Raw genomic sequence first — 27514 nt, forward strand, 5'->3', positions numbered from 1 at the left:
ATATATATATATAGATAGATATATATATATATATATATATATATATATATATATATATATATATATATGTCCCTCATGAAAGTGGAAGGTATAATTTCTATGAAAATCGGACTTTTTATTCTTGTAAACAATTGAAATTATTGAGTTATGTAATCATTACTACATACAATGGAAAAAAGTAAATATCCTAAACCTCTTACAAAAAAGTTTGAACAACTGAAATTTCATGAAAAATACAAAGGTATATGGAAATTCATGTAAATTAATGCTAATCTGACTTTCTCCAAATTAATAATTTCTGACCATATAATGGTAATTTTAAGCACATCCTGACAAAGTCCAGACAATTACATTATGCAGGATAATGAACAGACTTAACAGTATACAACCTTAATAATGTGGAATTTCAGCTTCCCAATATGGTGACAAAAATGTTCTATATGAACAGAAAGAGAGGTCACTGTAATAGCTCAATGTTTTCAGGATGTTGCAAAAAGTGTCCACATCATATACTACTTTCACATATGTCATTAGAGAGCAAATATTAGTGTCACCAATGAAGATGTTTCTTTGGTAAGGATAGCAAATAAAAACCAAGTGCCTATTGTATAAAACATTTTTAATCATACAAAATATTAATCAATCATGGTGTTCCTGAATATCATTACAATATTATATTGAACAAGATTGCCTTAACATAATCCAATCTCTACCAGTTACATGATTCTATATTAAGTTCCAATTAAAACACAAACACTTTTAAAAACAATTCAAAATTGCTTATCAAAAACCTTTAACTGGAACAAAATAACAGCATATGAAAGCATTAAAAAGACTTCTTCCTCTTCATTCATTATATAGCATACCAAAAATTGAAAACTGATATTATGGGTATTTTTATATCTAGAAATTTATTCCCATCTAGTCAACTGTTGCAAGTTTATTCATGTGTCAGGTCCATTTGAAAAAGAAGTGATAACAATAAAAATGAATATCCCTATCTCCATGAGTTTCTGTTAACAAAATTTGTGTGTTGAAGCAACATTAATGATTTTAAATCATTCATATGGAAATAGTTCACAAGTAACAGCTGAATAAGGCTGCGTACCCAATATGTATATCCACATGTCTGATTATATCGGTAAAAAATTTTATAAAATAAATTAAAAAAGAGACTCCGTTTTCAATGAAAGGCTGGTAGAAATAGTGTTACAGTGTATATAAATGACAGAAATCTTGTTACTAGGGAATACAATTGATATAAATGAACATATGAGTAGTCAACAAATTGTTTAAAAAAACAAATACTTCTTTTACCACTATGTGTACATGAGTAGAAACAAATACTTCAATTAGGAAGATTTCATTCAGGAACAAATGAGAAAGTAGACCGGCACTTTACCAAAAAATATTGGTGATTCCAGTGTTTTCTGAACTTAAAAATGCTCTTTGAATGTAGGTATCCTCCTATCAATTTACTTATTATTACATGTCTTATTAGTTGTGACATTCAATGAAAAGAAATTCATAATAGGAAAAAAGTTGAGAAATCAAATGTACAGTTAACAAACGTATAATAATATGCCTTAATACATGTAGTTGTGACAGTTCATAACAGAAAAAGTTAAGAAATCAGAAGTACATCATTTCAGTATAACCACACATTCAGCAGTACAAACGGTCTTTTTAATGTCTGGGACACACATCCAGTGTATTTCCTTTACTGCACAACCAAAGATGTTGATCAGTTGTTACATCATCTCATCTACTAACTATAATATCCCTTATGATCTTGAACATTTGTCATACCACTGGAAATCTATCTATTGGAGGTTTATATGCATTTCTACATCTTTCATAATATGCCTGGAAATGAAAAAAAAAAACAGTACAAAACTTAACCTGGAAGCATGCTAAAGGTAATTAAAATTCTATAACTGTGAATGGTTACCGTCCAATCCACTTGGGGTCTCACTAACCACCTCTAACTTTTCTAACATTCTCATGTTAAAATTAGCATGACAATTTTTTGTCTGTATGCTAAATTCTCAGGACAAATGTTGGTTATAGGTACATTGATACCATTGTAAAGATTGAAAAAAAAGGATTTCAATTCATCATACTTATAGTACAATCATTGGATGTACGAACAAAAATTTTTCACAAAATGGAATTTACATTTTCCTCATATCTGCTAACACAACATTCAAGACAAAATACTTATCTATCTAAATATTCATACACATTTTTTTTTCCCGAAAATATCAAACATGATATTAAAGCTCGAATTCATTCTGACTACTTTTGATCAACATACACACACAGATTATGTACATACAATGTATAACATTGTGCTTTTGGTACTACAGAGAGTGGTGGGTTTTTGACCTGGAATCTATCAGTATTTCATTCATGTCAATATGGCTTTGCCGCTTACCTTAATTGTTCTATCTTTTATTACTTCTTCTATATTTACTTCTTGTTGGACTAACCTTAACTGTAGAAAAGCAAAGATTACAAATACAAATTCAAAAATACAAAACTTCAAATTTGCACAATTTAACAAGGATATTTTATACAAATAAATGAAGACTCAACTCTTCATCAAAAGAAACTTGAGAGCTTGTTAATGCTTTGATTTATTTTTTGGTGACATTATTTCTGTTTTGATACTTCACAAGAGTATTGAGTCATCAATGCAAGCTTAAATGATTTTCATCACTTTTTACATAGAATTAGCCATAAAATCCTGAGTTAGATGAAACCGTACAGACCGGAGTGATCAGCCTACCAACCAAAGTTCCAAGCTACACAGATTAACTTTTTATAAGACAAACCTTAGTCTGTTCTTTTCTAAGAGCTTTCAGTTTATCTATGTTATCTCTATCATGTTGTTGATCTTCCTTCTGTTTGTTTACACGACTTGAAACTCTAGATAAACATCTACTAATTATGGAACTCCTCTTTTCATGAGAGTCATGTAGCTAAAAAGGAAAAGGATTAGTAATTTTCAATTCCTAAATACAGTACTCTCTTGAATTCAGCTTGATATGGCAGTTAATGTCAAATCCTAAGAGTTGGAGCATAATCATTCAGGCCACAGTTTTTTAATTTGTTGGTTTACAGATCCGCTGACCCAATTTTTGCAGCTAGGAGAAATCAAATAAAATTATAATTTCAGTTTTCCAATTATTATTTTTACTGCCACCAACTACAAAAAAAGGCAAATGCAAAACTGTAACATCTACTTTTTAAAATAAAAGTTACGGACAATGCCTGCTTCTAGTTTCGTTCATTCAACAACTTGACAAAGTAAACATATACTGAGAAAATCAACCTAAAATGGCGGCATTAATTTCACCACTTCAATAAAATCATGTTTAAGGGTTTTAGTAGTTTGGGAAACAAGTTAACACTGGAAATTCAAAGCTACGATTTTTTGTGTAGAAATATGCAAGACAGCTTATAAAACAACTGAGAAAATCCAGTTAAAACATAATTTGTTGTCTTCTTTTTTTTTCTGAAGACCATTTCACCCTCCATAATTATTGAAATTTTATAAACAATTTTTAAATCACAGGATAATTTTAAAGTGAAATCATACTGAAAAAAAAAATTTCATTGTCTTCCAATTAATGACAAATTACCAGTTTTTAATGTATTTTTTGGATTTAAAAACTATAATTATTTGTTTACAATTTTTTTTTTTTTAAAAGTTATGAAGTCTCTAAATGTAATTGTTAAATGAAAAGAGAAGAAAAATGTAAAAAAAAATGTCTTTTTATCTTTTTGTTTATATATTCAATTTTCTGTCTCTGAATTCTTCCTGTACTTTGTAGGTTTTTTTCCATATGGACTTTTCATTAAGCCCTTCTGTTACACAACTTGTTTACACCAAAACAATGTTCAATGATAAATTAAATAGTACATGTTTTTGATCAATCCTGTTTTAAAACTCAGATTTGTACTTTGATTTTAACTAAACTTTTTAGTTACTTATTACCACATTTATTTTAAGCTATTAACTATGTCATACTGTGAGGGAGGCTATAGATGCAAAAAAATAGAGGAAATTAACATTGTTTAAGTATTGCACATTGAATTTATTGGACACTTAAAAAATTGGAATGAGAATTTGTGTTTATAAATGTTGTGAAGGTACATACAGTATATTAGAATCCCACTTCTAAACTATGTCAGGTTAGATGATGAAATCTTTGAAAATAAAAAAAATGTTTTTATTTAAAATATAGTTTCTGGTTCCCATTTAATTTTGTTTTTTTTTCCAACCGACTGACCCGATTCCTTCAAGTCAAAAATCTGTAAACCAATAAATTAAAAAACTGTGGCTTTATGTGTACATGTCAATATTAGCAAAGATGCTGTAATTGCAAACAAAGTTTTTTTCCCAAATTTCAAATTCATTACTTAACATATGCCCTGTTGTCATGGTTGAATAAAAAAAAATAGTTTTAGTATTATTCAGTACCTATTGGAAATGAATAAATTTACCTACTTGATCATAGAAATCTTTACACTGGTCTGTAATATTTAAATTTTTGGCAAAATAATCTGTGGGTATAGTATTGTTTAATTCATAAATAACTTTATCATCTATGGTCCTCATTCTCTTCAGCTGATCCTACAATATATCAATTTATATTATTAACATATACATATAGTGTTGCTTTTAAACTTCCTAAGTAGAATCCTGTATCATTTATATGAATTAATGTCTTTGAACAATCTGAATAATTGTGTTTCATGTACAAAGCAAGATTGCATGTACATGTACATGTGTCTACTTAGTACTTACATATGTACCTCATTTAGCAGTTTATTTGATAACCAGTTTGAGCAAAAAAATCATATTTCTATTAATAAAGTATAATATACATGGGTGCAGAAACCATAAAAGTAAAAATTTATTGTAGTACTGGCCTTCACAGCAATAATATTTAGGCGGTAGAATTACTATTCCTGTAACACAGTTTTGGCTTTAATAATAAGGCCAAATAAAAAAAACGGGTGGTTCCGTCATCTATTTGAATCAAATAGGGTCAGTATATGAAATGAAACATCAACAGGCTGTAAGTCGTCTTAAGGCCACAGCTGCAACTGCAGCAAGCAAGCAGCCATTGACGCTTAGTGTTTACTTATTTAAAAACTGATCGGTTCAGAGAAGTTATGCTTAAAATTTGGATTACCTGAAGTGGGTAGGGTTGGTGGAAAAACTAGGGTTGGTCTGGCAACTGGAACCACACATATTTTTTACTTGGCTTAAATATTTATGTGTATTATGAAACTAAATTACTTATAAAAATCTGGAGAGGGTCACCGATACACTCTCTACAAAATTAATGACAAATTTCCTCCAAACTAAAAATCGCCCGAACTAAATCATGTATACTGGTAGTCTGATTAAACTGTTTTTTTTCTTTTATATGAACTATACATATTGGTAGCTCTTGTTATTATTTTTATTTCTGACTTCACTTGCAGATTTAGCATCTTATTATTATATTCTGTTAGCTACATTTCTACACTGTGTATGCAGATCATCAAGATTCATGTTTTCTCCTTTTGGCCATGTTCTTGGATTTTGATGTATCTAAATTGTCCTATTATTTCTATGCTTTGATATATTTTTGGCCCATATCTTATTTGGTTATCAATTATGGAAAGTGATCATGTATATAGCCAGGCTTAGTGAGCCACACTAGGCATTTTAACTCAGTAGGATCATGATAGAGTTTAAGATAAGAGGTCTAAGATTCACGAACAGCTACCACAGAATGATATTTCATAACAATGGTGATGGAAGCAATGCTACTAAGTCATTTCCCTATAATTGGAACAATTAGAATGATATATCACAACAATGGTGATGGAAGCAACTCTGCTAAGTCATTCCCTTACAACTGGAACAATTAGAATGATATATTACAACAATGGTGATGGAAGCAACTCTGCTAAGTCATTCCTCTATAATTGGTACAATTAGAATGATATATCATAACACTGGTAATGGGAGCAATTCTAGTCATTCTTTTATAATTGGTCAATGAGATAAATATGCTGTTGTTGTTATTTACTTGCAATTTGAAAGTGAAACATGTAAAAGATGGAGATAAATTGGTATTACCAAACTTTAACAGAATATGTTTATATAAGGCTTTTATGTAACTGTATTAACCCATGATAATTAGATTAGAACGTAGTTTTTTACCAGTCTGAGTTTGAGAAGTGAACCATAATGCAACCATTACAAAGATCAATATTACATTAAGCATGTTAAGCAAATCTTTAAAAGTACCAAAAACATTAAGAGCCGTAATTTCAACATTAGTTCAAGTGGCGAAATGACAATCTTCTTACTCCAAGCTAACTACAACTCTCAACAAGTGTGAAAATTTTATAGAAACAATCACCTAATTCACCAATACATTACACTAATCAGGCATGTGGAGTAAATGTCAATCTCTTGACTACTTCAGCATTACTTTAATGCACATGGTTAAAATTCAATGAAGTTCAAATGCTGGTACAAAATTTTTGTGAGAAAATTCCTTTACTTCTTCTTGTTAACTTTATTTCAAAATGACATAAACAGTGTTTTTTATCATTTATTTTTGTACATCAAAACTGAATGTAAACCAAATGTGGGTAATTTGGTCAATACCCAGGTGTCACTCCATTTTGTAGTTGTATGTCGGCAATATTTATGATCTTGAAAGTATCATTTATGCTACCAATGAACCCCTCAATGACCATTACAAAATATATCTGTGTAATAATGACATATTTGTCAGTTGAAATTGTGCTAAAAATTGCATTTCATGTGGCAACACATGGGAAATACCTATTTGAAAATATATAATTATATCTGTCCAGTGCATGTAGTACTGGTGTATGTTAAGGCAGTTCAAATCTATATCTAGTTATCTACACTGTGCTAGATGTATTTTTGTGTTTTTACAAAGGATGGCCATGCAGAAAAAAGTTTTTTTTTTCAATGTTGACATTTAAAATTATGTCAGGGTTATATAGAATATCAAGTCAAAGGTTAAGTAAAAGAGCCGTAAATGGATTTCTATTTTTGATGATTCTTAAAGGCTGGGAAGTTTCTTTTTAAATTAAATCTCAGGTATATATGCTATTTGAACTGTCTAGAAAACAGTGAAAAAAATGTGCTTTATTCATATGCAATGTACATTTAAGATTTATTTAATATCTTTACACAGTATTGTAAATAACAGATGATACTGAAATATCTTATGTCAGATGCAAATAATACTTCAAATAATATACCATTAAAATAATCCTCATTTTCTCACGCAAAATTGACTGAAGCTTTCAAAATCCTGGAAAACAAACCCTGGTTGCATAACAACAAAGTGGTGCATTATCAACAAATTAAATATTATTTGAGAACAAAGAGCTCTGTTCCTAAAAAGTGAGCCTAAAATCCTATAAGAGAAAAACATCACAGGAGTGGGCATAAGGCCTAAGAAACATGTGCATCCTCCCCTTTTCAGAATTTCTGGATCCTCTACTGAAAGGATGCTTGGGGTCTGAGGTCTTAGACTTAAGTTCGATTCCCATGCGCAAATAATTATGCCCCCTTCGGAAGCTAATTTCTAATTTGTTTGGTCATCTCCATAAATGTCAGATTTACAAAAATGCCCCATCAAACTTCATGACTATCTGGACTACATGTAATCCCTTTTGGGATTCAGTATCCAGAGCTGCTTTCTGATTTGGTTGCCCACTGAGCGGCCAAATCAGAAAACAGCTCCTGACACTGAAACCCAAAACATGCACACATGATTTTTCACAGGCTTAACTGGCTTTAGATTTCATACACTGACTTTGTAAATCCGTAGGGTTTCGTTTTCTTACTATACAGATTTCTATTCACTTATTTTTTTTAGTTTACCAGTACTGACTAAACTGACACTAAGGTTCTAGCACTCCTTGACAGAGACCGAATCAGAGTCAGAGGTCAATAATGACCTTACACTAGTTACAGAAACAAGGTCTATTGATTTGTTTATCTCATGACATTTAAGATGATCAACAAAAATAAAAAACGCTTGTCCTTGTTTTAAATATAGTTCAACGTTATGCTCACTTGAAACTGCAAAAAATCATCACAATAATCATCAAGTTCATCCATCATACCGGTGTCACTGGAGGCAGCCATTGTGTAACACATGTTTCTCGTACGACCGAGAAAATAAAAAAAATATTGAATTTTTAAATTATCAAAATTTAAGATGTATTCATAAATACACCACCTTTTTAGATTGATATTATAAAGTCTGGTAATATTTTAATATTTTCTTTCGCCACTAAATTTTATTGCGCATGCTTGAATCTTCAATGGTGGATGAAAAGTTCGTCAGGAACTCACGTTTCCCTGGCTAAAAATTAAAGGTATACCAGTATTCAGGGTAGTTTTTTCTTCTTTTCATTTATCTGTTATTGTAAGTTCTTATATCTGTTATGCTACTGAATCAAAATTAAATAAAATCATTTACATAACATGCTCGAAAAAGTAGAAAATCAGCTGATCTTCTGCAAGTTCTACAAGAGAACAATGCTGAAAACTATTTTGTGCTTTGAAATTCCTTTGTTGGCTCCGCAAAAAAAACAAAAAAAAAAACAAATGCAAGACAGCAATTTATATTTAAGTATAAAGTGAGGCAGGTGAAACCAGAAATGCTTCCTAATAAACATAAATTCATGTCACCTTTCATTTTGTTAGCCCTGTAACGGCCTGTTTATTATTCAATCAATAGTACTGTTTTAGTTCTATAACATAAAACCACACATTTTATGTTTATCTTTCATGTTATCATCGGATATTTTAATTTTTTGTTTATAGTCAAAATGCGAGGTTTTATCATTGGACGCTATTGTGCGGGAGTAACGTTCCGGCAAATTTACCTGCGGGATGTTTTTGTCTATACTCCAAGTCACCTCAGATTGTTTGCTGCGGTTTTTTGCGTTTATTTTTGTAATTACTCGACGGTTTGTTTCAAAAACTTAACATTTTAATCATGTCGTTCTGTACTATGATTCCCTTACAATTATTTTTCGTTCTTGCCTCCGAGATTGAAAAAATAAAAAATTTATTTTTCCTACGAGAATTTTGCACTGAACGTATTGTTTATCCGCCATCTTGTTTCTATGGATATTTTGAAATAATTGGTATGTGTAACTTACGGTTACACATTTTATACCTATTGACTTCAGAAAAACGATCAAACAAGAAATATTAGACAAATATACATCATTTTCTTGATTAGAAATGAATTTAAATGGACTTTTCCAAATCTTGTGCAATTTTCAGTCTTTTACATAATGCAAGAACAATTGTTTTAGCAAAACATCATTTGGGTTCAGAGAAAAGTTTGTACGGGTACGGGTTACACATTTTAGACCCTACCCAGTTTTCATCTTCCTAATGTATATTTGAATAGCCCATATACTTGCTCCAATCTGTATTTGGCTGTATTGCCTGGCATTGGTTATAAAAATGGAACCTATAAACTGTGAAACATATTTGAAGATTTCTTTTATTTCATTTTCAATTCATTTTGTTTTATTCTGTTTCAATTTGATTCATTTATTCCGATTTTATTTCGGTTTGATTCATTCCATTTCGTTTTGATTGCCTTTTGTTTTGTTATCCTTTCGATATTTGTAAGCACCCAAGAATGATGCCATTAATGGGTAAAACTGATTTATATTTAATCATCAAAGCTAGTGAATGTTTTCGCAGACTAGCTTGGTTCTCAATAGCTTTTACAAAGTATATGATATGAAGCTGTCATGATATATTGAAGCTCCAGATTCTGAAGGTACAAACTGAATATTGATCCTTTTTCTGGCCATAAGTATAGTGGACCTAGTAGATAATACAGCCATTTATGCTCCATTAGGAATGTGTATAAAATTTATCAATCTTAATTCTTCAGAAGTATACAAATGTACTTCAGAAGGTAAATGCTATAGCAATTATTCTATTAATGTAAAAGTCTCATTAGATGAGAATCAGTTAAAAGATTAAGAGACCTACATGTATTCCAATTTTTGTTCTATATCCTTTCCGTGAAATTTTTTGTTCTTACAAAAGTTTATTATTCCTGAAAAGTACTTTAATTACATTAATGACAATGTTGTCTTTGTGTGTGCTCAGTATATACATTTGTATTTCTGCAACTAAAACTCATTTAATCTATTCAAAGCCCTACTTCACAGAAGTATATTACTTAGACACTTGCTTATTTGTTTTTAGATGTCTGCAGATGGGTCAAGTCCTGCTAACCATAGAATAAAGTCTTATAAAAACAAGGCATTAGACTCCCAGGAACTAAGGAGGAGAAGAGAGGAAGAGGGAATTCAGTTAAGAAAACAAAAAAGAGATGAACAGGTTAAAATGTCATCCTTACATTCTTATACTCTTGCTTGCAAGGTTTTTTAGGCTTTAAATTTACTATTCTCAAAGCTTCTTGAAAGAAACCTGTGACCATGAAAAATACATTATAATGTTTCATATGAAGAAATCAGTGATATTAAGGAAAATAACCTATTCTGATTGGTATCAAAACTTTTCAGTTGAATGTGATGAAATGTTGAGATAGGTAAAAAATGTAAGAAGGTTGAGCATCATTTATATGTAGGTGTACATGTAAGGCAAGGCAATGTTTGTTGGATGCACTTGAAGGAAAAAGTCTTACTCATTTGCTTTCCTAAAATGGCCAACTCTTATGACTCTTTAACAACTGGTAGCAGATAACTCATTAAGCCAATTCCCTGTTTTAGTGATTCAGTAAAAGAAATTAACAGTAGACCTATAGACCTAGTCTATGTAAAATCAAGCAGGTCTGTGTTGAAATTGGCCCAATTTCCTATGAAATGTACAGAGTGGCCTACATAAAATTATGATGGGTCTATGTTGACCAAAAATTAAGTTTCTAACACTGGTGATTATGAATTCATACAATAAAAAACTAATTTCCTTAATATTGAGTTGTATAATATCTACCCCTGTTATGTACTTGGTCTTCAACACAGCAGATACAATTCCATTAATAAATAGAAATCTGTGGTCAATATTAAATTCAGTTGTAAAATTTGATATATTTTCAGATATTTAAAAGAAGAAATGTTGCCATGCCAGCTGGCCCAGAAGATTTTGGTGCAGAATTGCAAGACAATGTCACCTCTTCTACATCTGCTGTTGTAAGTATTTTAATCAGCATGTATGAGTTTTATTTGTTTGTTGGGTGTTATGATTGAGGTGAGAAAATGGGAGATAAGGAAAGTAGATTTGTTATGCACGTCAGTTTCTACTGCTACTTAGTAATTATTTGTTCTGACAGAATATTTTAATATTTTTTTAAACAATATCAAAACAATATTATATGGATTTGACAAAATATGTAGTAATATTTTCATTTGAAATCAATAATGTTTTTAGATTGGGATTGGTGAGGACATGATACAGGCTCTTTACAGTGATAATGTAGCAGAACAAGAAGCAGCCACACAAAGATTCAGAAAACTTCTCTCTAGAGGTGGGTTCAGGGATCCAACTTAAGATAATGTGATTTTAGACCTTGTGTATGAGGAACAGAGCTATTTGTACTCAAATAAAATTGACTTTGTTGGTAGTGCATTGTTGTTATATCGCTGATTTCTCGACCAGTAGAAATATGCAAAACTTTCTATAACACTCTGTGCATCTGCATTTTAAGCTCAAACAATCACTTCCAAATGCATAATTCACTTCTGACGGAATTATTTTGAGCCATTCGTGTTTAAGAGCATCTACATCTATAGAAAGTCCAGGATACTATGTCCTTATCAGTGTATGTCAAACTAAGCAGGTAATATGACCTAATGAGCCATTTCTGGACTGAAGTATTTTTATCAGAAATGTCAGACAAACGAATTAACTAGTTTTTCATAGACTGTAATAATTTTTTTTTATCAGAGCCTAATCCACCAATTGATGAGGTGATAACAACAGGAATAATACCCCGCTTTGTAGAGTTCTTACAGAAAGATCAAAACTGTACTTTACAGGTATGTACACAATCAGACTTTAAAGATTGTTCCATTGGTTCAGACGCAGGAAATTAGCATTAAGCTAATCGAGAAATGTTATTTGAAAACTTAAATTTATGAATATTTCAATTTAAACAATTTTCAAAAGTACCTTTTTACATTAGGAATTGAATGTTTGCCTTGTAAATCATCTACATTGAGTCACGCTGTGAAAATATATTTTTTGTGGTTTGTCAGTTTTTAGTGAGTTCATGGAACTTTGAATTCATGGTTTCCAACATCTGAAGTTTTTTTCTCTAGAAAGGGGAGGTGAGGGGATTTTATATTTATTTTGGGATTGAATGAGCAACAAACACCACGTAAATTTGTACCTCATTTACACGTTCTTTCACAAAGAGTTAGGTGAAAGCAGTTTAGTTCCTGCCCAATATTAAACTTGTAATTTTTCACCACAGTTATTACATTTACAACTAAAAGTGGAAAAAAATATCCAACCAGAAACTTTTCACTAATTTTATGAAATTGTTGATGTAATTATCTTTTCTGCTTTAAGGTTTTTACTATCTTCTGGCAGAATATTTCTGTCATCATTCTACTCTAGTCTATCTTCAAGATTTTTATGTTTCTTTAGTTTGAGGCAGCCTGGGCCTTAACCAATATAGCTTCAGGAACATCTAAGCAGACTTTAACAGTAATTGATGCTGGAGCTGTTCCCATTTTCATTCGCCTGTTGGGAAGTGAAATTGAGGATGTACAAGAACAAGCTGTTTGGGCTTTGGGAAACATTGCTGGTGATAGCCCAGACTGTAGAGATTATGTGTTGAGTGAAGGAATTCTAGTTCCTTTACTGCAGTAAGTTCTACATCAATCCTTTTTTTCTTTGGCACCACAAGTAAGATGACATGAAAACCCAGTTGTCTGTGCATCTTGTAGGGCTTTTAGTCTCCATTTGTTTTTTATCTATTGTGCTGCCATTTTGATTTGATAATTTTTTTAAAGGAAATATGGAAGTTTGTTAATTTGTAAATGCAACACTCTTGGAACACTTTATGGACACAACTCCTTGGAGACTGCTGTAGGGATTTCTTAAAATTGTGTATGATTATTATATAGTTAGGTATATTGCATGATCATTTTGTTTCTACAAATTTTACAGGAATTATTAGACTCTTGCATTTCAATTTTTTTTGTGTAGGCAGGGGACATACGGCTAAATGTACCAATCATGTTTAAATTAAAAAACAATATACATGAATGGATGAATGAAATTTTTGTGATATGTTTTCAGAGTTTTAAGTCAAAGAATTAGTTTATCGATGACAAGAAATGCAGTGTGGTGTTTGTCAAATTTATGTAGAGGAAAAAACCCCCCTCCAGATTTTGTAAAAGTAAGTATGATGTGTTAAATTAAAGACAATAGTATTTATGTGTAATTTATGTACCTAAAAAACAATACAATAGGCTATATGTCTTTATAAGCAAATAATTCTTCTTATCGCTATTTTGTTTAAAATCCCTTTGATCTTGCTATACGGTAATTGTCCCCTTACGGCAAATGCCAAAGGGGACTTAGGTTTGCACTCCGTCCGTCAGTCTGTCAGTCACATTTGGTTTTCTGGACTTTTTTTTGTAATGCCTCATCCAATTGATTTCATATTTGGTATATAGTCTTATCATGACAAGTTACAAGTTCAGTTCGAATGACGTTATGGTTGAACGATTTTAACAGAAGTTATGGCCTTGGACATAGAAAATTTCATGAAATTTTATGTTTTTCGGACATTTTTTTGTAATGCTTCATCCAATTGATTTCATATTTGGGATATAGTCTTATCATGACAAGTTACTAGTTAAGTTCGAATTACCTTACGGTTGAGTGATTTTTACGGAAGTTATGGCCCTTGGACGTAGAAAATTTCATGAAATTTTATGTTTTCTGGACTTTTTTTGTAATGCCTCATCCAATTGATTTCATATTTGGTATATAGTCTTATCATGACAAGTTACAAGTTAAGTTCGAATGATGCTACGGTTGAATGATTTTTACAGAAGTTGTGACCCTTGGACATAGAAAATTTCATAAAATTTTATGTTTTCCAGACTTTTCTTTGTAATGCCTCATCCAATTGATTTCATATTTGTTAGCTAGTCTTATCATGACAAGTTACAAATTAAGTTTAAATATTACTCTGGCAGAATGGTTTGTATGGAACTTATGGCCCTTTGACATAGAAAATTACATGAAATTTTATGTCATCATTTTGATGCAAATTGCTGCTGTCATTCTAGAGTTATTTGCCCTTTAATTCATAATAACGAAGTTATATTCAACTTTCCAGGTGATAGAAAGAGAATGTCTTTATGCAGCTTTCTGTAATGCAAAAATGTGATTATCTACTGTAAAATGAAGCTCAGGTTTGATTTTGATGGAATTTGCTTTTGCTGTTCAAGAGTTATTTTCTCTTGATTGTTAAAAAATAACACCATCCATTGTTAGTTCACATATATAAAAAAATTTCATAAAGGCAATAAGTTCAAAGGCCGAAAGGGGACACTGTATTGCATCAGCAATACTGTCAGAATGCTTGTTTTCAATCTTAGCCAGCCGAATGAGAAAGAAAATTAATGGTAGTTTCTATGTCCTCTTGTGACATACAAGCAACAGCATGGAAATATTTGATAATCCAAATAACCATCTGTTTGTTTACTGCGCATGAAATAATGGCTAATTTGTGGCAATATTTTCTAGTCTACAATGGAAGATGATTAATAATCAATAACTTGCTGGAGTTTCTCATGCTCATCTTGTCTCGTGGCAGAGCAGCTCGACAAGATAAGCATGAAAAACTCCCTCTCGTTGAAAAAATATTAAATAATCTTATATTATTGATTTCTTAGGTGATGTGCAATTAAAGTTTTTAAATTCTTTCAGGTGATAAGTCTATTCTGGCTTTCTTGTTATACCCCCCTGCAAAAGAAGTTCGGGGTGGGGGTATATCAGTTTCACCCTGTCTGTCTTTCTCCTCACTATTTTCTAAGCAGTTTGCAGCATATTGTCATGAAACTTTGTGTAATGCAATATTACCACATGGAGATGTGCATACTGTCAGAAATTTATGTTTGGGCAAAAATTGTAGAAGTGGCAGCTTTTTGAACATATGAAGCATTTTTCAGCAAAAGTTGGTCTGATGCATTGTCCACATCTCCTACTTAATGACTTGCAGGATTGTATTGAAACTCAATGGTGTGTTAGATTACCATATTGGGATGTGCATATTGTCAGGAATTTATGTTTGGGCTAAAATTGAAAAAGTGATTGTTTGAACTTAGCCATTTTTCAGCAAAACTTGGTCTCATCTGTTGTCTGAACTCCTCCTCAACAACTTGCAGGATTAGTATGAAACTCAATGGGGTGTTAAATTGCCGTATTGGCAATCAGAATGCGTTCATTGTCAGGAATTTATGTTTAAAGTAAATTTGATTCATTCATATTATGTCATTGTGTTGTCAACAACAAGAAAATACAGTACTGATTGTGGTTTGGAGTTGGGTGTTCTAGAAATGGCAGTGAAGTTGTTTGTTAAAAATGCATAGTCAATCCACCATAAAAATTGTTCCTTATCATGGATCTGGAAACGGTAAAAAATGCCGGTTATTGACCGATAAATTTTGCAAATGACCGATGACAATTTTCCAATATCAGACATAAAAAAAATGTCAACCCTTATAAATTACAGTCTGCATGGTTTTATTAGTGTATAAACATCCTGTCTACCAGTCTCCTAATTGTTTATTGGAAATTAATTGACAGGTATGTATCAATTTTAGCCAATGTGCAGCCACCTGTGACTGTGATTTACCTGTAACTGATTAGTTGATTGCATAATTGAATTAACGGTACACATGCAGCCCCACTGCCTATACAAATTTATTGAAGTAACTCAGAGAATCTTCATACCTTTATTAATTAAGAAAAAAAGACTGACAAGTCCACCATTTTCCCGTCAATCTTTCAGAGGTAACGATAGCACATGGAACTGAAACTTCGAATCGGTCGTACATGTAGTTTGTAATTATGAATTTGTCAATTGAATCGTTTAAACAGAAGTCAACAGACCATTTAAATCAATAGACAAAATGTGTTCTTGATTTTCTTTTGTAAGTAATCAACATTTTTTTCATCACTCAGAAGTTTTCAGCTGTTTGCCTATGTGATGAAAAAGTCTTGAGAGATATGATGTTATGTTTACATGTTGGAATGTCCACGTGTTGTCGAAACCAAACTCGTTCACTCACTCTAATATTTTGTAAAAGACAGAGTATCTGATGAAATAACACTTTCCAATATTTATCTTAAAATAACTACATACAAAGTTTATTTTCGTCTGAGCATGTAAAAAGACTGACAAAAACATAAGCTGAAATTTAATAAAATGTACAGCATGGGCTGTCAAAATTTCTGAACCCTTGTTCCCTATCGTTTGTCCACACTGGTCCCCAAATGTACAAAGTTTATCAGACTGTGGGGATATTATTTCCGTTAGGGGCAATGTCTAGTTGAATTTCTGCCCCTTTGAAGTGTAATATTTCAATACAATACATGTGTATTCCTTGTTCTGAACAAAATTGTAACTTAGAAGAATTTTCTTTGTTTATTATCTCCAGTTTGATAAAGACCTAAGTTCTTTGTTTAGTGTTTATTAGTTAAATCATATTTTCAATAAATATATCTATTCATTGTAACAGTTTATGATTCATACATGTATTTCTTTTAAAGGTATCTCCAGCTTTACCAGTATTAGCCAGATTGTTATTCCACAATGATAAGGATGTATTAGCTGATACATGTTGGGCTCTATCTTACCTATCAGATGGACCAAATGAGAAGATTCAGGCTGTTATTGATGCTGGAGTCTGTAGAAGACTTGTTGAGCTACTTATGTAAGCCAATCCAGAAATCCGTGCAATTTTTATTGTTTTGTAACACTTGACTTTTTCAGAGGTGTTTTGCTTCATGGATTATCAGTAGATGTTACAAATTTCGACTGCATATTATGCCCTATGGACCATGAATCTCCCCATAGTATGCATGTTTAACATCGCAAAATTCCAGAATTTACATATCATTTCAAAAATTACAGTTAATAATATGAATTGTCACAAAGTCCTTCAAATGACAAAATAGTTGAAATTGTCTTGCTATGCACAATTACATGATTATGTTTACAAATATTATCAGTTGACATAGACCAGTCAAAGCTAAACCTTTGGTCAAATATAAAAAACTGTAAATAAACAAATGACCTTCAACACTTCAATTATGTAGTACAAATGTAATATTTTTAAGCCAATTGCAAACATTTATTTGGTGTTTGCATGCAACACAAGTAGACTATGAATCCAACAACTGCCTACTGTTACATCTGCAGTTTATACTGCTATGGTCAGAAATATTAATTTTTTTTTCAGGTATTTCCATCAGACAGTTGTTTCTGCTGCTTTGAGAGTAGTAGGAAATATTGTGACTGGTGACGATTACCAAACACAGGTTTGTATGCCATTGTGTGAGGATTGTTTATTTTCAGTGTATTGCAATTGAATTATAAATCAGTTTTCCAAAGTGATACAGAAAGTCTTGTCTTTTTCCATTGATTCTGATGGTGCAAGTAGTTGAATTAGACTTTAGAAACAGTGGGTCTTTTCATACAATGTTTCACCACACTTGATTCTTACAGGGACTGGGTTATTTTGATTTCAAGTCTTAATTATAATATTCTTGACATTAATTGAAATATTGCTATAATTTCTTACTGAATTTTTGGAAGTTATAATGGAGTGTTAAAGCTGCCCCTTTTCTAAATGTGTTGAATCTTGTAATATTTTTGTGATGGCTTTTATTTGTCTGTCTCTCCTAGGTTACTTTAAAACTCAGTGAGATATTTTAATATCTATTCAATGGATGTTTTTGTGGTCAGGAAATTAAAGTCCTTTGTTTTCTGAGTTTTTTTTTTTTGGAGTTCATGGACTTAATATGAAGAAAGAAGAGACATCTGCTCAAGCTATGTATATAATACTTTTGTTTACAGATTATTCTGAATTGTTCAGCATTACCATGTTTATTACACCTGTTAAGTAGTACAAAGGAGTCAATTAGAAAGGAAGCCTGCTGGACAATATCAAACATAACAGCTGGTAACAGAACTCAAATACAGGTAGGACTGTTATTGTGATAGATTTAATTTATGTTTGGTTGAAAATATTACATGCAGTGGTGATTACATGAAAAAAATAAAAAAAAAAAAAAGGACATTAAAATTGCAATCTTGGTCTATCAAAAGGCAATTCATACTGTTAAATTTATTTCAAATAAGAACGCAGATATATTTATTTTTATATTCTCACAATTCTAGTAGTAGTTAGTAGTAAACACATTAATTATTTTTAGGCTGTGATAGATGCCAACATATTCCCAGTTTTAATTGACATTTTGGGAAAAGCAGATTTCAAAACAAGAAAGGAAGCAGCTTGGGCAATAACCAATGCAACCTCAGGAGGTTCTCCAGAACAGATTAGGTATTATTCTCTACTATATTAGCATTGAGTTCGATGGTTTGTTTCTATTCAATAGTTGATAATCATAAATACATGAATATCATTTCTAATCAACTTCCTTATTATAGTCACTTTAGCCTAAGCTTTATGTAATGATCATTTGGCCAATTGTGTTGTCAGCAAATGTTTAAGACTGTGTGTAAGAGAAACTTTCTCTGTTACAGAGGCAGAGTTTCTACTGGCACCATTTGCACATTTAGCCCCCAAAAAAATCATATTTTGGGATAAAATTGATCTGCACACAAATGTAATTGACATTACACAATTTCCAATAGTTGGACTATCATATCTGCACCTCTGTTCTAGAACCTTTTCAGGAACAGAAGATCTGCACAGTTTATCTTCATCATCCAATTCAAAGTAATTAGAATTTTCATTGTGATGAGTGTTATGATAAGACTTCTTTGTTGATCCAAGATCATTATAAATTGTCTTTTAAATGTCTGTTAATTGAATTTTAAATAATACACACATAATGAACCGTTTTATCTTTAACGTAAGCTTACTGTATATACTCAAGTATAAGTCTATCCACCTTTAAGTCGGACCCGCTTTTCAGTCCAAAATTTCTGGAACCTAGCCTTGACCCGCTTTTAAGTCAGTCTGGTTTCTGACAGCTGCATTGCTAACATTCCTTATGTGGTAAGTATACCTGCTTGTTTCACTAACTTCCAACTTAAATAAATGTTAAAATGAATAATTACAAGCCAGACCTGAGTTGTTTTTTTATAGTACTAAGTAATTAAATTCTTGACAAGCTATGTGAGTTGTTTTGATACAGCCATTTTTTCATGCATTCTAATTTTGGTTCAACCAAGAACCCAAATTGAAATCATAAATATAGGGAACAACAAATATTAAAAACAGAAAGTTTGATACTCTAACAACACATTATTGAAGATTGTTCAATAAGTTAACGGGTTTTATCTTAAGATAAAAAAAATTCTCAAAAAGAATTGTCATAAATAAAATATTGATTACGTTTGTTAGGAATTATGGTACGTTATGAGTCATGTTTCTATTACACTTTTGGGTTTTTGGCTATACGAGTGTACACAGGTAAAAATCAATACACAAAATTGATGAGTGGGAAATACGAATAAAATCATGAAAGTCCGGTATTGTGGCAAAATAAAGACTAAACAGTAAATATTCTTTTACTGCATCATGTTTTAGCTGTAAAGTTTCATGCTAATGTCAATTATCAAGCTTTTGACATTGTCAAGCTGAAAATTTTAGTTCATAAGCTAGGTCTCATCTATAAGTCGGGACCCTTTCCAGCAGTTAAACATTTAGTCTAAAAAAATCTGACTTACAGGGCAGTCCTCGACGTTAGCCACTAGCCCGAAGCCCGGGGCTAGTAAAATCAGCCTTGGGCTAGTACAGTTTAAATGTCCGTAGCCCGACCGGGCTAGTCAGATTCGAGTTGTGAAGGTGTAAGATTAAAGTGTTTCAATGACCTACAGTACGTTGTTGTGTTTACATTCTGTCTGAAATATAATTACAAAGTTATGACAATGTCACTATTGTTTATTTTTGTCATTATTTACTTTCCCAACCGTTTCTCCTTTCGTGTCAAATCATTCCGAGTTAAACATGACGATATCTGAAAACCAGGCGTTAATTAAAAACAGCAATATGCCGCAACATTTATTTTATGTTAGAGTTACTATAAAAACTATGATTAAAAAGTAAAACTAAATAAAAACTGATCGATTTATATAATAAAATCTTTCATAAATACTTGTGGGACAACATAATATTTAGTTGTCAAATTAAAATTACCGTGGTTCTTATTTTGATTTGAGGGTCGTTGTTGTCCGTCGATAGTTTTCGGTATAAAAATTTTAGCGATGTCAATCGAACTCCTCGGATAATTTGCATGTCATTTTTCATTGATAAATTCTTTATTTTTTTTCTGAATTTTTCGGGCTATTAGTTTTGAGTTCGGGCTACCAAAAATTCAAACTTGCTAGCCCAAAGGGCTACTGGACAAAAAATTTGAAGGCAAGGACTGACAGGGGAGTATATGTATGGTAGTTGCCTGGATTATTTCCTGCTTCATGGACTGAGTCTGTGGTGTATTTGCGGTAAAAGTTTTCATGGTCATATGTTGCATCTCACTTCTGTCAGTTTATTTTACAATTGAGATTTTTCATGAAATCTTCATAGTCCATGCCTTCCTATTGGCATAATTAGTAACAGAAAGAAATCAAGAGTTGATTTTATAAATAATTCTATTGATTTTAGCAACATTTTTCCTTCTAATAACTGCTTTCCATTGGCATAGTTATCTTTTTAAAACTGACATGTTTTTCTATTTGCGTCTTTGTAAAAAAAAGTCGTCTCATCCATGTTGAATATATTGCATGGCTGATAACCCTAACACAATGAAGGCAGTCTACTTTTCCATTCAGTTACAGTGTCCTGATTGACATCACCCGTCATACTTTCAAATGCATTGTTGTTAGCTCACATGGCCATAGGTGTCACTTGGCCAATATCTTGAGAACTATGATAGATAGAATGAAACTTTCAGTTGTTGAATTAATTCTTATTTTAAGGCCTACAAAAGTCTTCAGGGATCAAAGTTGTTTGACGACTCCATGTAAGAGTTGTTGTCCTTGAAAGGCAAAAATTTAAATAGGTGAGCGATTTAGGCTCCTGGAGCCTCTTGTTTTTTAACCAACAATTCCTTACTCCCATTTGACACTTTAAAATTAGTATTTCCACATTCAGCTGCAAACTTGAGGCAAAGGCCCAGTCTGCATTGATTCTCCTGCTGATGGCATATTTAAACTACTTATAACTCATTAATGTCCTCATTCCTAATCACTAACATTGTTCTCAAATCGTTTACAGACTCTGCTTTCATTTTCTCAATGACATAATTTGTCACTCCAAAATCCTCAGCACTTATGTATGCCGGTTTTCTAGAATCCAATAATGTGATTGGCTGAACTTGTTGATCAAATGTTAACAGTTTCAATATGATTTCTTCACCATTTTGTACCTGTGCAAGCGTAAGCAAAGTTCCCTTTCAAGATTTCGTTTTGAAACGAGACTTTTTCTTCTAGATTTCAGGACAAAAGTTGGGTAACATGAATTGTAATTTATGGCCAAATTTGGGTAGAAGGCATTAGACAGGTGTTCGTTTGAATAAAGTTCAAACATATAATAATACTGGTTTGGCAGTTTTGAAAGATCAGATAAGACAAGAAGTTCAGAATAGAAGTGGTTGTTATGACAGGTTTGACTGTGTACAGTAATTTGAACTCACAGGTTGCAGACAATATTCCCCGCTATGTAAGTGATGTTTTTGAGGAAACATTTTCATAGGAAGCACAAAATATTTTCAAGTGGTAAAAGGTATTTTTGGCTCAAGGATTGGCACAAAAATTTTTAACGCAGAGGAAACCCTTCAAGTTATTTAAATATTTAATGACAGTGTAAAGAGTTAGAAAGAGATTTAAATAAAGCATTTCCTTTATTTTTCTTTTTAGGTTCTTGGTAGAACAAGGCTGTATTGCTCCTTTGTGTGATTTGTTGACCGTTATGGACTCTAAAATTGTTCATGTGGCTTTGAATGGCTTGGAAAACATTCTTAGACTTGGTGATCAGGATGCTAAACAAAATAATGGTACTAACCCTTATGCTGTGATGATTGAAGAATGTTTTGGTAGGTTATTTTAAGTAGTTAACTTAAAAAGTGTGGGAAATTATACTGTAAATTTATTTAAGGAATGATTGTTAGATTTTTTCTGTCTATTTTAACTGGAAACAACCTCAATGCCCTTAGTGCACACTTGAAAATAACTTGCTATGCAGGTTATTTAGTGTGGTCATAAGATTGAAGTTATTTCTTTGTAGACAAAAAAATATGTAACATTCATTCCTTATTATTTAAGTTTGTATAAAAAATCAACTAGTAAATCATTCTAAAACGGTTGATGTCTCACAGTCACATTACAAAATTTGATCTTTGATATCGGAAAGGGTGTTACTTCTGAAATTAATTTATTAGATAAAGAAAGAAGAAATGTGATTCTAAAATGAGACTGTAGAAATCACTTTTAACAGTAAATATGTAACTGACTGTGAAGTTGTTCAGTGTTTCAGAAAAAAAAATAATTTATTGTTAACTACATATTTGATTGAGGGTGTATATAAATGATGTGGTATATTCTTTCAAAAAAGTAAAAGCTAGGATAGCTGCCACTAGAAAACAGGACAACATTTTAAGTTTTAATTGAATGGGGAAGTTCAATAGTTAAAATTCCTTTGCAGTACAAGTATTTAATCATTTAATTCTTATTACAGGTTTAGATAGAATAGAATTCTTACAAAGTCATAAAAACAGAGAAATTTACCAGAAAGCTTTTGACATGATTGAAAAATACTTTGGAACAGATGAGGAAGACAAAGCAGTAGCCCCTCAAGTTGACGAAAACATGCAGCAATACCAATTTAACACAAATAATGCACAAATGGGAGGGTTTCAATTCTAGAGCATCAAAACCACACCTCAAATTAATGTGGAACGACTTCGACTGAAAACCAACATGGTCCTCAAAGTGGTTTCCACTCCCCCATGACATGGTGGTGTAACAGACACCAACTTTACTGGAGACCTGACACCACAGACGATAAAAGAGAAGACGTGGACACATTCCCCCTCGACGTTTGACGGTGAGACTTGTGGAAGGGACCCGCCCCAGGCCCAAGGATAATACTGTATTGGCTTGATCTATGATCTTGCTTGTTACTTTGTATCCAGTATCTGTGATCTCAACATCTGTATTTAGTGCTGAAAATGTGTTTGTTAAATTCTGTGTCACTGATATTTTGTAGATAATTTGCCATGGATTTTCAGATGCACTGACAATTCAAACATGACATGGCATGCTTAAAAAGTATTTTGATGGATCAGACATAAGTTTCATGTAACTTTTTTTATATCTTTATTTCTATATAGGGTAAAAAAAAAGTTCCCTGAAAAATTACAATTCTCTTATTTGTATTCTGGAGCACTGATTTTTTTCTCTGATCCTCCAATATACTTAGGTAGTTAATTACTATGACTGTTTATTGTCAACATGGTCAAGCTTTTATAAAACATGTTGTGCCCAAAATTTTGTAAAATGAGATCAGGATGTATTATGATTAAGCTATGTGTTTATATTTAATTTTAATCTACAGGTTGTTTTATTTCTCCAAAGAACATGTACTGTGATACAGGTTTCTTTTCTCTCTTATGCCCCAACGACCCCATTCCAATATGAATTCAATGGTCAATTCATTATTAAAGTTTTTGTAATTGAATGTCTTTATGAAGGAACCACTTGATTATGTTTAGTATATCGTGATCATTACTACTCATTGTTTTGTATTTCTCTTAGGGATTGTTCTTAAGAATACTTAATTTTGCCCTGCTTCATCAAAATATCAAGGCATTGTACCCTGTTCTTAAATTTGTTCTGGCTGTAATATTTGACATCTATTTCACAAAGTGATTTTTGTTCAATTTGCTTTGTTTCAGTTATTAGTTTGAATTTGGACAGATCTTTAAAATGTGTTATTTGAACTTACATTATATTCTCAAAGGTATACATTTCTTAAACACTTTCAAGGATAACGTAAAAAAATGTTTGAAAGTATTTTTGTCTTAGTTTTTGTAATTGAAGGGTGATGTTTTTTTTTTTTCACTTTTTAGACATTGATGTATAAGATTTGTTTAGTTCTATTTAAGAACATGAAATGTGCTTTGCTTTTTCCAATCTTACACTGTGGAAGTACTATTGTTTGTTAGGATTAATTGTTTCTGTCGCTGAAATAAAAAAAAAAAAAAACATGTAACCTTTCTGTTATTTAGATTTCCTGTGAACCTAAGCACTACAGATCATGCTAATTTTGACATGTTTAACTCATGCTGACGAATGATAGTCCTTTCACAGTTTTAGGTCTATTTTGATATGCTATAATGTTGTAATTGTCATCAATGAATTTGCACCTGTGACAAAATCTTTATGAAATACACTAGCATTGATTTGAATTGTAAATAGACTGATTTGTACAGGTGTGTTTTTGATAAAGGTTTAGTCACATGTTTGTCAGCTGATCACATCACATGACAAAGTCCCTTTTATAGTCACATTGTGTGAAAATATATCAGTCTTTGTGGTGTGGATATGGGGTTTAGTTTGATATTATAGACTGTGCAAAATGTAGATAACTGAGCATGATTAATTTTTTGTCTTACACAAATACACTACAACTTACAGTACAAAGAGAAAATACATGTACATTTACAACATATTAAAAATGTGTTACACTTATAAAAATACATTTGAATTTAAGATAACAATGTTTATGTTCCCCCTCACTGCAGGTGTAAGATTCTTTATATCTACACTTTTCTTTTACCTCTTTATACTTTGGTTAATGATTTTTATACTCCATACTGATGGAAGTCAAGATCAGTTTTGTAGAGATTAAATTAATGTACCAATACATGTGCATATAAAATCAGGTTAAGATCTCTGTTAGCAGGTGATAAGTTTTGATAAAAAATGTAATTTTTATATTTGCATTCATGTATGAATCACAATTTTTCTTGAAGAAATGGATTTTTATTTTCTTAAGTTAATTGATGTTAATGTGTACCCAACTTTTGAGATAGTAATTCCATGTACATGTATAATGTTGATGTGATTTAACAAAACCAAGTGAAGATATTATTTAAAATGTCTCCCAAACAACAATGTTTTATTACATTGATTGAAATAGCATCAGTGTGATCCCCTATTTGCCAAATTTAAATTTTCATGCTTTCTGTTAATTTGAACTTTTGTTTCAAAAAATCAGATTTTTAAGGTAAATTGTAGCAAGTATTTGCAAGATACACAAGAAAAAAAATACTGAAACTTTCAAAGAATTTATATCGTTTTTTATTTTAACAGGTTATTACAATGAGTTTATCTTCAAAAAGAAACAATTCTTAATACTGTAAGATTTTTTAATTTAAATGGAATAAATTGAGGAATGTATCAGTCAGTTCAGGGAAACTCATCTGAAGATGTTTGATTAAGATGACTGCATGGATTTCTCGTTCATGTTCGTCTGTATAATATGACTCATAACTCAGTTGCAGATCAAAATTTAAGAACCTTTTCCACTTGTAAAGTAATCTGATTAATTTTAGTTTCTGATACAATTTAATCTGAATGCAGTATTTTGGAAAGCAAGCCAATTGTTAATTTGTTATGACTACAATTTTAAAGGTGGGCAACATTGAAAAAAAAAAAACAGCAATACACAATAAAAACATGCATACACACAAGAGCAATAACAAACACAACCTATTTAAAATGGTGCTACAGGGATGAAAATCAATGAAAAAAAAACAAAAAAATATACAAACACACAACTTACATAATGTGTGAAAATAAAATTTATAATGAAATGTAATGTTTTTGTTTTCTTCAATGTAGCCATAGTGCCCTTATCTGATTTTTTTGTTTTAGGTTGATAACTACACCAAGACCCATTTAAATGCTGTTTTTCAAAGGGCCATGTGAAGTATTGCCATCATTTGGTGTCCGTCGTCGTCGCTGACAATTTTTCAAAATTCTTGTCCTATAAAGTTAATATACCAATCAAAACCAAACTTGGTATGTATGTTCCTTCTGGTATTATTCTGCATAGAACTAATGTTGGATTTTTTATCTGTCGAAAAACATGGCCTCTGTTACTAAAAATACAATTTGCCATAGGGATCAGGCAAGTTTTTTTTGCATATTTCTCTTAAATCCTTAAGTTTAGTCAAATTCTGAAAAGGTAAAAGTGTTCAGCATGATGAGATCTATCGCTGGTCAAACATTCGTTTAAACCTGTTAAGCTGTGTTGGAGTTGGTGCCTTTTTTATTATTTTTTTTTGTCTATTTTTAACATTACTTATTAAAAAAAATTCCTCCTCTGAAACTGCTGGAACTATTTTACAAATCTTGGTATGATCTTTATGGTGTTCTGCATAGAACTGATGTGGGGATTTTTTATTTGTGGAAAAACATGGGCGATGTTACTAAAAATAGAACATAGGGTCAGTAGGAAGTTTTTCACATATCTTCAAAATAGTTACGTGTAGCCAAATTCTGACATGGGATAAAAGAGTTCAGCATGATGAGATCTGTCTATGGTAAAATTTTCATTTTAGTCTGTGAAGCTATGTTAGAGATATTGCCCTTTTTTGACATTTTCCCTATTTTTAATGTTTTTTCTTTCAAAAAAGTTCTCTAAAACTACTAGACCAATCAGAACCACACTTGGTATGAATGTCCCTAGAGGGTTCTGCATAAAACTGATAAGAGATTTTTGATCCATCGAAAAACATGTCCGCTGTTACTTAATATATAACATAGGGGTCAGACAAGTTTTTCGCATATACCTCCAAAACTGTAGAGAGCCAAATTCTGACATTGGATGAATTGCCAAAATAATCCTCATTATAAGGTCTACCAAAGTCTGCATCAGGTCGAAGTTGCTGGATGACTGTGTTAGAGTTATTGGCCTTTGAAGCTGAAAAGTGTTTTTTTTTTTTTTTACATTTTTCAGCCAATATCTTGGAAACTATGATATATAGAAATTGACTTTCTATTGCTGAAACGAACCTTATGATAAGGCCTACATCTATATTGGATGAGTTATTGGACCACTCCTTGTTGAGAGTTGTTGCCCTTGAAAGGAGAAAAATTGTGTTTTTAGCCAATATCTTGAAAACTTTAATAGAAAGAAACTTTCAATTAATGAAATGATCCTTATGATA

General features: G+C 31.5%; 2 protein-coding genes across 2 annotated transcripts; one reads left to right on the top strand and one right to left on the bottom strand.

The window, feature by feature from the left end:
* Positions 1-602: 602 nt before the first annotated feature.
* On the bottom strand, positions 603-8285 carry LOC148615020 (protein MIX23-like). Its single transcript, XM_088589607.1, has 5 exons — positions 8135-8285; positions 4517-4642; positions 2838-2984; positions 2438-2497; positions 603-1866 (listed from the first exon to the last, which is right to left on the bottom strand). Exons 1-5 carry the CDS (start codon positions 8216-8218, stop codon positions 1804-1806), a joined length of 480 nt encoding a protein of 159 aa, XP_088445733.1. The 5' UTR covers positions 8219-8285; the 3' UTR covers positions 603-1803.
* Positions 8286-8366: 81 nt separating this feature from the next.
* LOC148615021 (importin subunit alpha-7-like) lies at positions 8367-26155 on the top strand. The gene is made up of 13 exons (XM_088589609.1): positions 8367-8439; positions 10307-10441; positions 11161-11253; positions 11492-11588; positions 12008-12099; positions 12713-12933; positions 13370-13469; positions 16859-17022; positions 17551-17629; positions 18168-18293; positions 18527-18654; positions 22197-22372; positions 23014-26155. The coding sequence occupies exons 2-13, from the start codon at positions 10307-10309 to the stop codon at positions 23199-23201; spliced, it is 1599 nt and encodes a 532-aa protein (XP_088445735.1). The 5' UTR covers positions 8367-8439; the 3' UTR covers positions 23202-26155.
* The last annotated feature ends 1359 nt before the right edge of the window (positions 26156-27514 follow it).

This window comes from Perna viridis, chromosome 6 (genome assembly GCF_037379345.1).
Source record: "Perna viridis isolate PV_CMFRI_1.1 ecotype Kerala chromosome 6, ASM3737934v1, whole genome shotgun sequence".
NCBI lineage: Eukaryota > Metazoa > Mollusca > Bivalvia > Mytilida > Mytilidae > Perna > Perna viridis.

What these genes read in the sequence shown, in the direction of transcription:
- LOC148615020 (XM_088589607.1), bottom strand. Translation starts at nt 8,218, where the DNA reads ATGTGTTACACAATGGCTGCCTCCAGTGACACCGGTATGATGGATGAA. An exon ending in GTAAAGATTTCTATGATCAA is followed by an intron (nt 2,985 to 4,516) that starts GTAGGTAAATTT and finishes TTTCCTTTTTAG; the next exon opens with CTACATGACTCTCATGAAAA. An exon ending in TAAAAGATAGAACAATTAAG is followed by an intron (nt 1,867 to 2,437) that starts GTAAGCGGCAAA and finishes TTTCATTTCCAG; the next exon opens with GCATATTATGAAAGATGTAG.
- LOC148615021 (XM_088589609.1), top strand. Translation starts at nt 10,307, where the DNA reads ATGTCTGCAGATGGGTCAAGTCCTGCTAACCATAGAATAAAGTCTTAT. An exon ending in ATTCTAGTTCCTTTACTGCA is followed by an intron (nt 12,934 to 13,369) that starts GTAAGTTCTACA and finishes ATATGTTTTCAG; the next exon opens with AGTTTTAAGTCAAAGAATTA. An exon ending in GTAACAGAACTCAAATACAG is followed by an intron (nt 18,294 to 18,526) that starts GTAGGACTGTTA and finishes AATTATTTTTAG; the next exon opens with GCTGTGATAGATGCCAACAT.